Below are 18311 nucleotides of genomic sequence, written 5' to 3'. Positions count from 1 at the left end.
CCCTGGCAAAGATCTCAAGAGGCTGCCTCAAGGATCATGTGAAAGCGCTCTGAAAGCTGTCCATTGCTTGGCTGCGACTTGGACTCTACCATCCAGTCCCGGGCCTCTCTCTAATCTCATTGCCCAGTATTCTCCAGAACTTAGCCCCCTCTCTGACACACACATACTTCATAGTATTCCCCTAATCTGGAATGTTCTCCTGTCTTATCTCTGTTCATCCTAGTTGAAGCAATCATTTAAGCACCAGTTAAAATCCCATGTCCTCTTCGAAATCATTCCTGATAGCTCTAATGCTCATTGATTTCCCCCTCTTCTGGATTTTGCTAGCATTCAGTTATTATCAACACTTGCTTATGCATTGCCTTTTATTGTTAGATTTTTCATGGACATAAGGCTCATATCTTTAGATACTATGCTTTTATGATGCCTTCAATTGCTCATTTAACATTTAGTGAATGTTTCTGAGGATACATCCTCTGTATCCCTCACAGAACCAAGTACAGAAGTTAGTAAGTAATTGTTGGCTCACTTATTTAGAAATTCACATACAGACTCTCTTAAAAGAAAGAGACAAGTAAACCCATCTTCTTTCCCCAGAGCTTGAGGTACCCCTCCTAACAACCCACCCTACCTCTACCGCCTCCAGAACCATAGATAGGTTGTTAGGATAGGTCAGCCCAATAGAACTTGCTGTGATGATGGAACTATCCTATAGCTGTGCTGTCCACTATGGTAGCCACTAGCCACATGTGGCTATCGAGTGCTTGAAATGGGGCTAGTGCAACTGAGTCACTTGAATTTTAGTTGTATTTAATTTTAATCAGTTTAAGTGTGAGCAGCTGGATGTAGCTAGTGGCTACCGTATGGACAGTGTAGGTCTAGACCACTGGCTTTCCAACTTTTTTGATTCAACAATACAATGGGAAATATATTGTATATTGCCACCCAGTTTATATACACACAAACAAGTCTCATGAAATGATATTAATCCTTATTACATGTGATATGTTCTAATATTTTTCCGTTCTATTTAATTTCATTTTTAAAAAATGCTGGCTGCGACCCACTGTGTAGATTTCACAGCCTGCTGAGGAGTTACAATGTGCTGTTTGAAAAACACACTGCTCATTTTATAGATGGAGAATCTAAGGCCCAAAGAAGTGCAGTTAAGTTCTTCAAGGTCACATAGCTAGTTAGTGGCAGGGTAGGACTAGAACCTAAACTTTAGGTTTCCTAGGCTAGAGCTATTTTTAAGAGTGGTGAGGAGTGATTCCTCCTTTTCTACACCTGCCAAAAAAAAACCCACATTTTTTTCTTAGAGAGAGAGAGGGTATGCACATGTGTGGGGGCGGGAGGGGCAGAGGGAGAGGGAGAGTGAGAATATTAAGCAGGCTCCACGCCCAGTGCAGAGCCCAACCTGGGGCTTGATCCCACGACCCTGAGATCATGACCTGAGCCGAAATCCGGAGTCTGACGTTTAACTGAGCCACCCAGGTGGCTCCACATTTTTTTATGTTAGAGAAAAATTATTTGATATATTCCTCATTTTTGCTAAATATTTTCATGATATCTTGCTTCCTACATGAATCATAAGCCCTATATTTGAGTATTCCTATTCTTTTGGTTTGGAAACTGTCCAAAATCAAAGATGCAATACCACAGGGACTTTTTTTGGACCAACTGCATGACGGCAACCACACTTTGCACTTAGTAGATTGAGTCTTAACAACAAAACCTGTTGATAAATAATCAAGGTGATTCTCACCTCAGTTTGTGGGATAGTTGCCTCAAGTCTTGAATTATAAAGCCAGTCAAATATTTTTTATCCACCCATCCATCTATCCATCCATCCATCCATCCATCCATCCATCCATCCATCCATCCAATGTCCTGCCTTCTCTGTCTTATCAACGAAGATAAGCCTCACCAAAATGGCATCTTTTTATTCTTCTGAAAAATAGATCTCTCCAAAAAGAGCAGAGTTACCTTATCAAAAGCAAAAAGGGGCAGCAATTTAGAGGTGCAGTGATCTGTGTGTTAGGTGCATTCCTTACCAGTTCGTGCATGGAATCCCATTCCCTCATGGATGTTTCTAAATGCATTTCAGTCAGCAGATAGCAGACAATAATTTGTCCTTAAGTGAGAACAACAACAAAAATATACTTAAAGAAGCAACAAGTTTTTCAAAAGAATCACTTTAAAGATTTACTCATTTTTATTTTAGAGCGGCGGGGGAGGGATAGAGAGAGGGAAAGGGAGAGAGAGAATCTCCAGCAGACTCCCCACTGAGCGCAGAGCCACACATGGGGCTTAATCTGATGACCCTGAGATCACAACCTGAGCCAAAATCAAGAGTTGGACGCTTAACTGACTGAGCCACCCAGGCGCCCCCAAAAGAATCACTTTAAAGGAAAACCAAAGAGTCCAATTTTGCATTTCACTGGATTCTTGCTGCCATTGTCAGTAGGATGAATTGACTGAAATCTGTAAGAAATGTATTTTGTGAGGCCAAGTTATTTATGGCGCAGTTGATTTTTCTAGCTGTAAAGGGTGCTATCATTTGTCAGTCACTCAACAATGGTCCCTTGCCAACTGGACTGGTTATCCCTTTGCTGAATTTGCCCTGAAATTTGTGAGGTGCGGCCTCCTGCACTCCACCACCACCAGCACCAGTCAGCTCAATAGAATCTCCTAAAGTCATAAAGTCTAGCTGAATCCTAACCCTTCAGTTAAGATTCTATATTGTAAGTCTAAAATGATAAATGTTTTCTTGGGGTGCCAGAGTTTATACTGGTCTGTAGAGAAATCATTCACGTCTTTCGCACTATTTGACAACCCAGCATCGCTAGGATTTGACTTCCTGAATACATTCAAGAAAACTTGCAGTTTGGGACATGACAGTCCCCCTTGAAATGACGAGAATTGTTGTCCAGTTCTCTGTTTTCTAGGTTCTTGGTTATCAGGAAAGCAGGGCAGTGGGAGGAAGAGAAATGGCAGATGGGGCAGGGTGTGTGCCTGGATGGGCAGAGGCTGGCGAGACCAGAACACTGAGTGGACCCAGGAGGAAGGGGGTGAAGGCACATTTTAGGCTGAGCTGTGTTGTTTTGAATTCCACCTGCCTCCCGAGGCTCTGCTAATCTACCTGCTGTCTACCATGTCCCTTGTCACAATCCCCACGCAGGTTGACTTCCTCCACTTTTTTTTTTTTTTTTACCCCCCTCCTTTTATCAACCAAACCCATGAGTCCTACAGGTTCTGGCTAGATCACACTTTATCTCTGTACCCCACATCATGTTTTTCTGCTCCCATTTAATCATCCACACTTGCAAACTGCAAGTTATTTTTGTCTCTCTCCCTCCCTCTCTCCCTGTATCTCTCTCTCTCCCCCCCAACCCCACCCCACATTCAGTTGCTTGCCAAATCCTTTTAATGTTCCCTCAACCAGGAATTTCTTCCCTTCCCCCTTCCCACTTATATCTTATTTCCATTAGGGCTCAGCTCAGATACCACCTTCTCTAAGTTGTGGAAGGCCCACTCACCCCCAGTTGGAATTAATCATTTGTTGCTTTCCACATCACTTTCTTTCTTTATGGAGTTATACTTGACACACAATAATCTATTAGTTTCAGGTGTACAACCTAGTATTTTGATTTTTTTTGATATTTTGATATATTATGAAATGATCACCTTGGTAGGGCTAATTACCATCTGTCATTGTACAAAATTATCACAATATTATTGACTATATTCCCTATGCTGTACATTACATCACTTTCCTTTATTATAGTACTTATTGTTATTAGTTGTTCCCAGACCTATCCTCTCCACTAGATTAAAAGCTTTTGGAGGATGGATGCTACAGCTCAGTAATGTTTTAGCCTCTGTGCACATAGTAGGTACTCAGTAAAAGTTTACGGAATGAATGTATTAATGAATATTCGACTCTTACCATACCCATCTTCCACGGACATTTTCTTATGTTTTTGAAGCTGTTATGTGATATGTTAAATATATATGTACTGCTGAGAAGGCTGTTCTGGAATCAGCCGTATTCTGGCATGCCTTTGGAATCAGGTGGCCTACAAGGAAGATATGCTGTGGTATCTCGGCCCCTTCTGGCCCTGAGATTCTGTGACCATGACATTTCAGTTTAGAGAATTTGTGTTGGTTTGTGGGACACAAGCCCCACAGAATCTAGGAGCCGTCATGTACAAGTGTCTCTGGTAAGCCCTATTAGAAGATGTGTCGTTCAAAGCCATTTTCTCATTTGCTTGCAATTTTATGAAATAACCCTTAGAAATCTAGTCAATGACTGGAAAATGTATTAAAGTAAGACATAGCAGAAATGGCAGAGTGAGGGCCTCTGAAAAGTCTATCCAGTCTAACAATGGAAAAAACTGGCAAAAATGGTCAGAATCAACATTTTCAGAACTGTGGACATTCACCAAAGGCTTGCAACGATCTGGGGAGTATTTATTCAAGAAAAGCAGCTGCGTTTTGGTAAGAATAGTGAGCTTTGTGGTGTTTTCACTTGCCCTATGCCCATCCCTTGCTCTCCAGCCCTAGAGGAGCCTTGAGAATGTATAGCCTCCAATCACAGGGAAAGCCAGTAGCCTGACAGCCATTGTAGGACACAGAATGGGGTTGAAGTTCCTGTAAAGCCACATTTTTATTTTATTTTTTAAAAGTTTATTTATTTGAGAGAGATAGAGAAAGAGAGAGAGAGAGCATGAGCAGGGGGAGGGGCAGGGGCAGAGGGAGAGAGAGAAGCAGACTCCCTGCTGAGCAGGGGGTCTGACGTGGGGCTTGATCCCAGGACCCCAAGATCATGCATGACCTGAGCCGAAGGCAGGTGCTTAACCAACTGAGCCACCCAGGCACCCCAAGCCTCATTTTTAGAGAACTGTCATTATTTGATCTTTCTGATGGTTCCTTGGAAGACCCCACTTGCAAGACTGTATTTATTTGCCTGACTTGGAGGGGCAGGGGCTTTTTTTATATATATATATATATAAAACTATTAGAGGTGCAGCCACCATGGGAAACAGTATGGAGGTTCCTCAAAAATTAAAAATAGGAATATCATACGATCTAGTAATTCCATTTCTGGGTATTTACCTGAAGAAAACAAAAACACGAATTAGAAAAGATATATGTACCCCTATGTTTGTTATAGCATTATTTACACTAGCCAAGATATGGAAGCAACCCAACTGTCCATCAGTAGATGAAAGGATAAAGAAGATTGTGTGTGTGTGTGTGTGTGTATAATGGAATATTACTCAACCATAAAAACAAATGAAATCTTGCCATTTGTGACAACATGGTTGGATCTAGAGGGTATTATGTTAAATGAAATAAGTCAGGCAGAGAAAGACAGGTATGATATAATGTGGAATCTAAACAACAACAAAGCCAAAAGAAAACAATTCCTCCTTTCAAACAAACAAACCAGGCACAGACTCATAATTACAGAGAACAAACTGGTGGTTGCCAGAGGGGAGGTGGGTGAGGGGATGGGTAAAATAGTTGATGGGGATTAAGAAGTATAAACTTCCAGTTATAAAATAAATAAGTCATGGGGACTGAAAGTATAGCATAGGGAATATAGTCAATAATATTGTAATAATTTTATATGGTGACAGAGGGTGGCTACGCTTATTGTGCTGACCACTGAGTAATGTATAAATTGTCAAGTCACTGGGTTGTACACCTAGAATTAATATAATATTGTATGTCATCTATACTTCAATTAAAAATAAAATGATAAAATAAGAAAACCATTATAGAGGCAACTGATTAACTTCATGGCTGCCTGAGGCAGTAGATAACCAAAAAGCTTAAAAGAAAAAGCTAAGGAATAGCATGTCTTGGAGCTTGAAAAATTTGGACATACCCCTGGGAATCTGGAAGACTATCTGCATACTCAGGGCTGCATGCATTCCCAGTGTTGTGTACGTGCTCAGGAAAGACCTGAGGGGGCTCTAAGCTTTCACTCTGGCTGATCCCAAACTCTGCACAAGGGAAGACTAAGGCAGTTATCACCTGCCTGGCTGAGTGTTGAAGCATGTCCCAACATGTACACAGAGCCTCTTGGCCAAGATTGGGAAACTTGCTGTTTCCAGGAGTTTAAGGAAGTCTTTGTTCATTTATTAGCTGACCACTAAGCCAACCCAGCAGAGACTTCAGTGCAATAATCATTATTAAAGTAAAATGGAACAGAGTTAAGCCTGTTGTTCATCAGACCTTGTAGAAGCAGATTCTTGGTCCACCCAGCTGCGGTCTTTGTAACTCTGCCTGTATAGTCCCTATCTCTTTCAAGAGGCTGAAAGGGCAGGAACTCAGATGGGGCTGATGTCTTGTTTCTTGTTTTTAAGACAAGATAAAGATATCCTTTATCCTTTAAAAAGGACTGTGTTAGTCAGAAGTGATTCTGTTGGAAATGCGACTTCACTTCTGCACCTCGGTGATGTCCCAGTTTGCTTCTTCATCGCTCTGAGTTCTCCTTGTGGATGACCTATTCCCCTTTCCTAGGGTATATTCCCCTGGATATACCCTCCCCATGTTACCGTTCTTTGCTTCTGTTAACCTTATCTTCTGTGCTGGCTTTCATTTGCTTCATCCACGTGGCTTCACCTGGGGCTGGCTGTAGCCTGACACACTGCATTCTGGGAGTCCATCTTCTAAGGGGAGAATCAGGAAGAATAGAGACAGTAACGACCTTCTTGCTGGCCCGAGAAATGCTGAAGAGCAAGGGGACAATTCTCTGGCTACCATTTTTGTCAGGGCCATCCCAAATGAAGCAGCACAGTTCTCACAGGCTTGAAGGGGCTGTACTAATTTGACCAGATGGCTGGGCCATGACTCACTGAGACAGGGTCGGCGATAGAGAAATGTTGTTGTTGTTGTTGTTGGCCAGTACTAAAAAAAGACCCAAGGCTTATATGCATACATGCTGTACGTTCATCCATTGCCGCCCTTCCTCACCCCCACCAAGGGAATGCCAGACAGGCTGCCCCTTTCCTGCACTCCTCTCAAGCTCCTTATTTTCTGACTCTGTTTCTAGGCTACACTGGATGTTCATTTTGACCTGATTTCTTCTGCCTGTGAGGGGTAGAGAGTAGGGTGGGAAGGTACATGGTGTGACTTACACCACCTCAGTCCACCACCTCCTGGGGATGGCCTGACCTGGGTGGTCATTTTTAGCCTGGTATTTCCTGGGCCTGGGCCAGGGGCTGAGGCCAGTGGAAGAAAGGCTAAGATGGCACAGGTTCCCTGGCAGATTCGGCAGTGATGAGCTTTTGCTGGGGAACAAAATGACTGCCTCATTTCTAACCTCTTTAGATTTGAAATACTGCTGGAGCCTCTAACCTTAATGATGAAAAACATCCTGAGCAGAAAAGCTACTTAAATCCCTGAAAGATTGGGCTTCTGTAATAAGTTTCGAGAAAAGCAGTATCCCTGGGTAGTGTGTTTCTAAAATTATGACTTCAAACAAATTGTAATTTCAATTTGCACAAATTATACATAGTATAACTTCAGCCTCCAACCAAGTAGTTTGAGCAGGTGAACCTGTTTTCATGATCAGATGGGACACATTTATATTTAGGAGCACTTATTTCTATGAAAACAACATGCTCCTGCCTTAGAAAACAAAGCCAAAAGAAAACAATTCCTCCTTTGAAGTGGGTTAAACATATCTCACAATGTCATTTTTACAGGAAAACTATTCCCATGGGGCTCTCAGGGACGGCTTTGGGAGAGTCCCCGCAGCTGCTTGGAGCTGCACAAAAGGGCCCCTACTCTCTCTGAGAGTACTCCCTTCCCCATAGGAGCCGGGGAGCCTCCAAGAGCTCAGAGAAGGCGTGTGTTGGATGTCTTAGCTTTGAACTTGCAGTGCATTGAAGTATGAACTATGAAATATACTATCAATTTGATTTCTCTGGTTACAGGTTAAAATAGGTTTTTGTGGGCTAGCTTGGAAACTTATTTACCACCTACAATATTATTTTCTCTCCGAAAATTGCTTAAAGAGAACTTTTGAGATAGGACCCCTTCATAAGTCAGTCTTAACTCTTTTAGCAGACTCTTTCCCCACAGGTGGTACAAAAGTGAATTTTACCTCATCCCACATTATGTGCTCCTAAGTTCTGAGAGTCTGGCCCATGAACTGCAATGTTTAATTATGTTTTATTCAGTTGGTTTATTTTGAGAGAGAACCGCAGGCATCTGTGAATCCCAAGAACAAGTTAGTTTTATCTTCAGCTTCAAGATCCCTCTTTGCAGAAGTCATATGTGAATAAAATGGCAAACAAGAGTACTGTGAAAACATCTGGGCTTCCAGCTGAAATCTTACATTTTCACAGCTGTGTTATCTTTCACGTTTGTCACAGCCCCTTCCAAAGCCACTGGCTGCTTGAAACCTCACAGTGTTTCCTGTGACGTGGGCAGGAGTTAGGTGTGAAAACATTAGGTGTTATCGTATTACCTCGACACACTCTTGCTTAGGACAAGCTAGCTAAGTGGCTATTTACAAAAAAAGACCCCATGACGGGAAGGTTCTGAAATGACTGCGACTAAGTATTCAGAGATGGTGCCAAATGGGACGATGAGAAAGGGGAGGTAAAGATATAGCTGGTCAAAAGGAAAGCCCTCTACTAAAGGACTTGGAGGCCTCCTGAGTATCTTTGTTCCTTAAAGAAAAGGATTTGCTTCCATGTGATTCAAGCCAATGACCTTCCACCTTCAGGACAGAGGTAATAATCAGTAAGCCACAGAAGCAAACCTTCCTTTACATTTTGCTGTGAGTTTCTCTCCTTTTCTTTCAGTTTTATCTAAGTATGAAAACCAGATTACTATTTTTGCTGACTACCTAGAAGAATTTCCAGATACAGATGAGCTGGTATGGATCTTGGGGAAACAGCATCTCCTCAAAACGGGTAAGGTTTGGTAGCATTTGTCTGTGAGAACCCAAATGAGGTGGGTGCCCGAGGTTAAGGTCCTATCCATTTTTCCTTGTCGGGTTGGTGGAACGTTACTTTGGTCACCATTAATGGCACTCTTAGGCAGATATATGTACCTTGTAGCCAGAGGAGTTCAAGCCTCAGACCCCTTGCTTGCATAGGTCCCTTCCAAGGCCCCAAGAGTTCATGGGGAGTTCATGTGGTCCTAAGTGTTGGTACAATTTGAAAAAGTCAGATATATTTTTATTCTTCTCTTTAAAGGAGAGCCCCTGAATTCTGTAAGCCTTGGGTTTCATAAACCATGCACCCACTCCTAGTATCACTGACCAGTACTTAGTCTGCAATGCCTGGGCTACATACTTCTCATTCCCTTGTGTCCTTTTCTGTCTAGATTCAAAACGCTGCCACCTAGGGGACTTCTAATCAGCCCATGGCTGTCAGAAACTCTCAGACACTAAGGAGTCTTGTAGTTGTCGATCTTCCACTGACTGTTACTGTCTCGGTGTATTCTGACCTCATATAGAACTTTTAGCCACTGCAGCTAGATGGGAAAGAGGCTGGGATATTTCTTCCCTACCCTTATATACTTAGAGATTGGGGAAGACCTTTTCACCTAACACTGCTAACAACCCAGCACCCAGATGAAGCCTGAGCTTGGAGAGAGTCAACCCTGCTTTTTCTGTTTATCTGAGGAGAGATCCTCTTTGGAGGCCCTAGCATGGAGGAGGAAGTAGGAAGGGGCTGATCACAATGCAAAAAATGCTTTGAAGAAAGACACAAAAGCACTTGTGATGTTCTGTGTCCATTTAGATTACGATGCCAGTTGCAATAGGTAGTGTGGACACACTTTTACACACTTAATTTGCTTAGCAGGGATCTCTCCTTTTTAGTTAAACATATGCACATGCACACACATGTGCCCCCCCCCCCCCCCCCCAGTTTTAGATAATGGACAGCGGGTACCGATGAGAGATCCAACCAACTGTCATCATTCAGGCAGGGGCTGATTGCCTTGCTAGTAGGTTATCCTTGCTTTTCCTATTCCTTGTCTTTTGGCTGTGACCCCATGTTGCTCAGTGAGAGGGAGACAAGGAACCACCCAGCCAGTAGTTCTGGTCCAAACCTAGGTGAGGAGGAATGCTGAAATTACTTGGCTAAGATGAGATTGGGTTTCCTCTGCACTTCCCTTGCCCTCTTACAATAGAATTGACTGGTTATTTGAAAATGAGTTGGCTGCTGGCTCAGAAATCAAAGGCAGATATTTTTAGATGGGATATGGTGATTTAATTGTAATTTCACATTTAATTACAGAAAAATCTAAGCTGTTGTCTGATATAAGTGCTCGCCTATGGTTTACATACAGAAGGAAATTTTCACCAATTGGTAGGTATATCATTTGTTGTGCTGTGCTTTCTTCCTTGTAGATAGCTTGCCTGAGGTTATCAGTGACTTCACAGAAACCTCAGAATTAACAGCTCACTGTGGCAAAGGACAGGCTTTAGGGGAATAGCTAAGTCTTAAACTTTATTTGGAAGTTTCATTGCCAAAGTGCCTTATCGTGTATGGTTCCTTGGCGTTAAGGTGTCACGCCAGCATACTTTTGAGTCCAACTCCAAGTGTTCAGGCACCAGATTGTATTCCTCGTTTTACTTCCCGGAGCACGAGGAAAGTCAAACTTCTAATTTGGGTCATATTTACTAAATTGTAATCCACTTCTTTGTGGAGCTACGTGATCATTAAAGACAAGTATTCCTTGAAAGAAAGAAAAGAATTCCTTTGTTGTCTTCCCCCTATGAAATGAAAGCGCCTTGCCCCTGGAAGATGAATTATTATAGATTTCCTTGGACTAATTATAGGCTGTTAGGGTACCAGCTGCTGTCTAGAAAAACAGGACAGGTCAATAAGCTAAGCGAATAGCCTCCCTTTAGAGAAAATCCGTAAAATGCTTGCGAGTAGGGTGGCCTATTCCCGGTATCGTGGCCCTGTAGGAAAAGGGTACATCAAATCCAAATGATAGAAGCTGTTCTCCTAAGAGAAAATCCGTCTGACTGGTTTTGATGCAGGCCTGGACCTAGTAACTGGAGTGAAATCCTCTTTTCTGATAAGTGCCCAAAACCCAAGTTTACATGGGCAGTGTTTGCTCTCCGCAGGAGTACCCAAGCAGGACAACAATCCAAGAACAATCTTTAGTACCCAGGGGTTTGGAACTGTTAACTTTCCCTAGGTGAAGAGATCTTCACAAGGCTTGAGAACATTTGCAGTTCAACTCTGACAATGTTTTGGCAATAGACGATCTCTTCTTTATGTGAACTTCACTGCATCCTTCTTGTACTAATGTGGTCTATAATCCGCCATTAGCAAGAGCCAAAGGGCTCCCCCTTCCAGTTGACGGGTTGGCTCAATCCTCCCCGTCTTACTGTAGCAACTCTCCTTCAGTCCCCATGACCAAAGGAAAAGGGTGGTCCCCTATGGCCGTCTTATGAGGCTGGTGACCCTCTTTAAAGTCAGTCTGGTGAGATGGTGCTCATAGCATCGTTTTCCACTTCCATGTTGGGGGGATGGAAAGCAATGAAAGCAGAATGTCTCCTCTGCCGTCCAAGTTATTTGATTTCACTGGTACCTCGAAAAAGGATATTGAGCTCAGGCTGGCCACGTACGTGGGGTTTTCGTTACATCAGGTATTCTTAAAGTGGAACCCATTGTCTTACTTCGTTTGTTAACTGGTTTTAGGCCTTTTAGAGATGTGGCCCATTTCTCATGTATTAGCAGTGTTTTTAATGACGGCCATGTGCTTAACACCAGATATTTACACCATCCTGAGTGGGTTGTAGAACTCTTTCACAGATATTTTCTCCTTCAGTGTTTACAGTATCCCCCGATGCTAGGCAGGGTATGTGCTGTTGTTCCCAATCCACAGTTGAGACTTGGATCAGGCATCTAGAGACAGTCCTTCTGATGCCTAATCTAGGACTCTTTCCTCTATTTTATTTATTTTTTAATTTTTAATTTTTTTTAAAGATTTTATTTATTTATTCATGAGAGAGAGAGAGGCAGAGGGAGAAGCAGGCTCCCAAGGAGCAGGGAGCCCAATGCGGGACTTGAGCCCAGGACTCTGGGATCTTGACCTGAGCCGAAGGCAGACGCTTAACCATCTGAGCCACCCAGGCGCCCTCTTTCCTCTATTTTATATTGTCCTTCTTGCTGTTCAGATCTTCCTGATGTATATTTAGCACAGTCAAGAGCCTTCCAGATCTCTTTGACCACGCCGATGATTCCCCTTGGTGGCACTGATTCCTTAACTAAGGTTAAGACTGGCTTCCCTGAGAAGTGAGCCAAGCAAAGCCAGGTTTGGTCAGGCAGATAATGATATGGTGTGGGTTAGTATTGGTAGTCATACCTGGCGGTCATCGACCACAACTGCGTGCACACCGAGCGAGAAGTCTCCAAGCAGGAAGCGTGAGGGGCAGGGTTTGTTCATTTGTAGGTTTTGTCTTTGGCCATAGAAACTTTCGGTTAACTCTGCGTCACCTTTGCAAGTCCCACCCTCTAACAAACCCTGTTGGCTGTCTGGCTGTCTCTCTTGCCTCTCTTTTCAGAGTCCGTGTGTCTGTCTGTCTGTCTTAGATGATTCCCACGTACGCTGATGTTTTGGGAGAGGGCAATTTAGGGAACTCACAGTCATTCCCGTCCGTTTTGCCAACAGGGGGAACGGGCCCTTCATCAGATGCTGGCTGGGGATGTATGCTACGCTGCGGACAAATGATGCTGGCTCAGGCGCTGATCTGCAGACACTTGGGAAGGGGTGAGTTAAATGGGTCCTCCCTCGGAGCCCTCTGCATTAGCACTGCCTGCTGGTGGCTTAGCATTGGGGCCGAGTGGCAGGAACACTCGGTAACAGAGCTGAAGGCCCTACAGTGCTCTCTGCAGGCCCCAGTGGCGGGCGGCGGTGGGGGGGGGGGACGAGTCACCAAAGCCTCCCACGAGAAGGAAACAGCCGGCATTTCCTTGTGACTCATCCAGCCCCAGAGTTATTTTCCTGGGACAGAATTGAACAGGGAGGGAGTGGTGTCATTTAGAGTTTCCATCTTCACTATTGTTCAAGCAAGTCCTTAAACAGGTCAGATAACAAAGAGAGCAGGAAGAAGGGTGTGGCGAGTGGTCTGTTTCTTGACCTCGTTTAAAATGTCTGCCTGGTGAGGGATGGAAGTGACCTAAAGGAAGTGCTTGATGAGGGAGCGGGTGCTATTTTGGTTTGGGTTCGCTGAGAATGTCCACTGGGCGACGAAGGAATCCTTAAATTAGATTTCTCAGGAGGCCGCTTCATTAAGAACCTTCCGGTCATCTTTGTTGAAGCCCTTGAGTCTTGCTTTCTTGAGCCATGTGCGTGCTTCCCTGTGGGCATCTGGAGGATGACCTTGGCTGGGTGCCCGTGCAGGCACTTGGGTGGGTGAAAGGCGGGTTTCACCTGGGGATGAGGAAGGAAAAGGGCCCCTTGGAAGAGAAGGTACCTGCTGAGCTCATTGGCTGTTTCTCCCTGAGATTCCTTCAAACCCCCGCCCCCGCCCCCCCGCCGGCTGCCACCACCCCGCCCATGCAGCCTCACGCATCCCGCTGCAGTTGCCAGAGCAGATGGGAAAGATCCAGGGAGATTTTAGGGCTTTGAGGCCTTCTCTTCAGGGTTTAGAATAACCTGAACCTGCTTCTCCTGGGGAGTATCATAATTCCAGTTTTACAGATGAAGAAATTGAGGCTCAAGAAGTAAGGTGACTTGCCCAGGGTCAAACAGCCAAGAGAAGGCATGGATTGGAGAATAGACAAAGGCAGGTCTCCCGACTTCTTGTGCAGTGATGTCTCCACTGTACACATCTGGCTCAGAGCAGATCCATTCTCTTTAACTTCCCGTGTGTAAAACACAGCAAGATGATTCTCCTGGAAGTGACTTTTGTGGGAAGCAAGTGAGGAAGACATAAAACCCCACAGTCAGCCGTATGAGTTGTTTTAACAGAAAAGCAAACAGCAGGGAGAATTTGGAAATCGATCTTGCAGCTGAGATAAATTCAAAGATGGAATTTTGTAAAAGACGTATTTTGGAGCGCTTCCTATTCACTTACTTCATTGTTAAGGTGGAGTGCCCACGTATCACTGTCATCAGTCAATATTTAGTGGTACTTAGCAGCCAGCTAATCAGGATTTCCCCAAACTTGGACAAGTTGGTAGCAAATGATGAAAAAAAAAAAAAAAGTTGGATGCGGTTCACCTTCTGAAGACTGTGCTGGCTACAAGGTTTAAAACTTTGGTTTCAGAACTATTAGAAGCAAAGAGATCAGAAGACTCTGGACATAATGGCCTTTGACTTCAAGAAGACTTCAGTCGTGAAGTTAAACTCTTTGTAAAATCTCAGGAAAGAAATTTGTGTCTCAGAAACCAAGTAAGCCCCAGAGAGACAGAGTTCCTAGAGCTGAGGGGATGGGAGAAGCACATCATCTACAGTGGAGATTAGGGAGAATTTTTGCAGTTGTCCCGGGTCCTGGGATAAATAGGCTCTGTGGCATTTGGGGGGGAGGGCATGCCTAAGGTGCAGAAGGGATTCCTCTAGATGTAATTATTTGGGTTTTGGTCACAAAGAAACCTTGAACACTTGATAGCAAAGGCATTTGTTTTTCCAAAGGTCGGTGTGGACTTTTTCAAAGTTGTGTAAAAATGGCAGCTTGCCAAATTTTTTGAGCTTCCTTAGTTGTGAATTGTGTCTAATCCCCTGCGCACTGTTGAGTGTCCGAATAGCACTTGCCCCATGAGACTCTTTCGGCAATGCTGCCAAAATATACAGACCAAAGCCGTTGCCGTCTGTATGGAGATGAGACAATATGGCGTCAGGGTGATATAAGGATATACTTCCGGGTTTTGTGGCGACCTCCTGCTCACAGAGTAGCTGACCAGAAAAGCCTTTTCTGACGTTGTTTTCATGTAATATTTATCTAGCTTCAGCCCTTGGGCTAAGTCAACTCCTTGGTCAACTTGTTGTTTTGCTTTTACTTTACACCCACTGAGACTTTGAAAGTAATGTCTCCAGATGTCTTTGTCATCAAAATTGAAGTTTACTTAGGAATGTTCTAACCCAACGGCCCCTGCCTTCTAGCTGCAACTCCTTTGTTTTCCTTCTAACCTCGTAGTTACGATAAGAGTGCAGAGAGGTAATAAGCAGTTATAAAAATGACTTTAACTCATTTCTTTTCCTAAAAAGACTGGAACTGGGAGAAACAAAAAGAACAACCCAAAGAATACCAACAGATCCTCCAGTGCTTCTTAGATAGAAAGGACTGTTGCTACTCTATCCATCAAATGGGTAAGGTCACATCGGTGGTTTTAAGGCAATGTCTGTACCCACTGCTCTCATCCCCTGCCTTATATGTGGCTCTGTGAATTGTCCATCTGCTTAATTATTTATGCAAAAAACTAGGAGCCTGTGGCGTGCTGGAAGAACTTTTGCTAACGTCTTTTTTTTCCCCACGTAAAAACAGCACAAATGGGTGTAGGAGAAGGGAAATCAATCGGCGAATGGTTTGGACCAAATACAGTTGCACAGGTGTTAAAGTAAGTAAAAGAGTCTGGCGTCTGCCTTACCGTTCTGTCTCCTGTGCCTCCCTCTCCTGCTAACCCCGTGTCCCATCAGTCTAGCTCTTCTTGCCATCCCACTGAGCTGCCAAATATCTGTGCCATTTCGCTCAGACAGTTCTTTGAGTGGGTGCGTGCGGACATCTGTTCTGGTAGATCAGAGTTGTAGCCATTGGTACCGGTAGATGGGGAGGCACCTCAGGACTCCTTCAGTGTCTCTTCCCTCTCTGGGTTGGTGCTCACCTTCCAGAGAACCATCAGCCTGACGGTCACTTTGAAGCCAAAGGGCTAATACTAAGTGGCGGCGGAGGCTGAGGCAGCCTACGCAAGACCCAGACTCCCACCTTGTAGAGTATAAAAGGCCTCATCCATTCATTCCTTCAGTAGTTACTGAGTGGCTCTACCGTGCTAAGTGCTGGGTATATGGAAATAAACTCGACACGGTCCTTGCCTCGGGGAGCTCGCCACCTATGGGAGGAGACCAACCCTGAGGGAGTCTTGGGGTCAGTTTGTCATCTCTTAGCAGACTCCGGGTACCCCGGCGTGGTACTTTTGCCGTTGTTCTGTTAAATCACCGAACTCACTTCCCACAGGAAGGGGCAAGGTGGAGAATCTAAGACCAACATTTTAGAAGTGAACGGGGTGAGTGGCATCAGCACCTACACCTGCAGGGCCCCTCACCTGTTGTCCCTCTCCTTCCTGACGCCTGCCACTGAATGCAAACTCCGTGAGGGCAGAGATTGTATTTGTTTCATTCACTACTGTAACACTAGCACATAAAACTGCCTGGCACCCACAGGTGCTCAACAAATACTTGAAGGATGAATGAAGATGGCATCCAGAATCTGGGGCCGGATTTAGGCCATCAGAAGGTTGGAACCATCTGGACTCAGGGTGTAGCTTGCTTCTTCAATTCCTGGGCTCTCTGGAGGATGATGGTGGGACCTGCTCCATGACAAGTACCGAGGGGGCACTGTTTCAGTTATTAGCCAGTCTTCTCTGAACCAGAGTGCTCTGGAAGTATGCTCACGAGGGGAGTAGGCTGGATTTCCTGGGGACCCAAGTGAAATCGGTATCTTGGCCTTACTCCTAGCTAATGGTTCAACCCCTCTGAGAGCACTTTCTTGCCTTAGTCCATAATTCCTTTGGACGGCACGGTTGACTCTGCTGAGTGAAGATCTGGCAGTATTTCGGGAACTGGTATGGGAAGCCAGGGTAGAACGCATAGAAGATTAATCAGAAGGGCCATGCTGGGCCCCAGACCCAGCCTGAAATGGTTGGTTTTTTACGTGACGTCCCTCAGAGTTTGCTTCTGTCTTCTAAATTTTGAAGTTCTTAACAACAGACAAATGGAAACATACATTTTTTTAAAGATTTTTTTTTAATGGGGCGCCTGGGTGGCTCAGTTGGTTAAGTGACTGCCTTCGGCTCAGGTCATGATCCTGGGGTCCCGGGATCGAGTCCCGCATCAGGCTCCCTGCTCCGCGGGGAGTCTGCTTCTCCCTCTGACCCTCTTCCCTCTCGTGCTCTCTCTCTCTCATTCTCTCTCTCTCAAATAAATAAATAAAATCTTTAAAAAAAAAAAGACTTTTTTAATGTATTCATTTGAGACAGAGAGATACAGAGAGAGAACATGAGCAGGGGAGAGGCAGAGGGAGAGGGAGAAGCAGGCTCCCAGCCGAGCCAGGAGCCCGATGTGGGACTCAGTCCCAGGACCCTGGGATCATGACCTGAGCCGAAGGCAGACGCTTAACCATCTGAGCCACCCAGGTGCCCCGGAAACATACATTTTTAAAAGAATTTAAGTGGGTCGGGCACCTGGGTGGCTCAACTGCTTAAGCAATTGCCTTCGGCTCAGGTCATGATCCTGGAGTCCTGGGATCGAGTCCCGCATCGGGCTCCCTGCTCAGCGGGGAATCTGCTTCTCCCTCTGACCCTCCCCCCACTCATGCTCTCTCTCTCTCTTTCTCTCTCAAATAAATAAATAAATCTTTTAAAAAGAAAGAACTTAAGCAGGTCTTGATTCATTATTATTGTTACCGTTAACAACAGAGTATTAGTATATCAAGGAAAGGTAATATATCAAAAGGAATGAAATTAAAGTTTAATGGTAATTAACCTCTTCCTGGGAGTTACTTTGGTTAGGAAAAGAATGAGGTTTTTTTTTTCTTTCTTTCTTTGTGAGAGTGTGCACAAGCAGAGGGAGTGGCAGGCGGAGGGAGAAGCAGCCCCCCCACCCCCCCAGCAAGGAACTGGACACGGGACTCAGTCCCAGGACCCTGGGAGCATGACCTTAGCCAAAGGCAGACACTTAACCAACTGAGCCACCCAGGCGCCCCTGTTTTTGTTTTTGTTTTGTTTTTCTTTTGTCCAGTGAGACTGGGCTTTACCCAAGAATCCCAGAAGTACTCAGGTTAAACATGCCTTCTTTCAGATGGGCGACAGGGAAACATAAGGGAGATATGGTCATGCTGCTTTACCCAGACCATGGATGATCCCTCTGTGAAAGGGGTTTTCTTTCTAACCCCTTCCAAAGTCACACAATTCAGCATGCTCTCTGTCTTCAGCTGTTGACCAGCGAGGCCCCACACCAAGGCCATCTTTAGCCCAAGTTTCTCGAACAGTGTTTGCACTGCACATGGGGAGGGGTGTAAGAGATCTCTCTCTCTCTCTCTCTCTCTCTCTCTCTCTCTCTCTCTCTCTGCATTTTCCTGGGCCTTATTCTACGTATTATCT

General features: G+C 44.6%; 1 protein-coding gene across 3 annotated transcripts in view; it reads left to right on the top strand.

Moving 5' to 3' along the window:
* Nucleotides 1–18311, top strand: part of ATG4A (autophagy related 4A cysteine peptidase) — a 53833-nt gene that overhangs the window by 25985 nt on the left and 9537 nt on the right. The window contains exons 1-6 of one of the 3 annotated variants that reach the window (XM_027607416.1): nt 8515–8756; nt 8829–8939; nt 10275–10346; nt 12667–12765; nt 15205–15306; nt 15482–15554. In XM_027607416.1, the coding sequence (XP_027463217.1) occupies nt 8732–8756; nt 8829–8939; nt 10275–10346; nt 12667–12765; nt 15205–15306; nt 15482–15554 (482 nt within the window). In that variant the 5' untranslated portion in view covers nt 8515–8731. Of the gene's footprint in view, nt 1–8514; nt 8757–8828; nt 8940–10274; nt 10347–12666; nt 12766–14265; nt 14392–15204; nt 15307–15481; nt 15555–18311 lie in introns of those variants that run through there. The other 2 variants (XM_027607415.1, XM_027607417.1) reach the window with 2 other exon arrangements.

The sequence above is a fragment of the Zalophus californianus genome, chromosome X (assembly GCF_009762305.2).
Source record: "Zalophus californianus isolate mZalCal1 chromosome X, mZalCal1.pri.v2, whole genome shotgun sequence".
Lineage (NCBI taxonomy): Eukaryota > Metazoa > Chordata > Mammalia > Carnivora > Otariidae > Zalophus > Zalophus californianus.
Note: the sequence above shows the minus strand (reverse complement) of the source record. Positions and strands in the feature narration are given on the sequence as shown.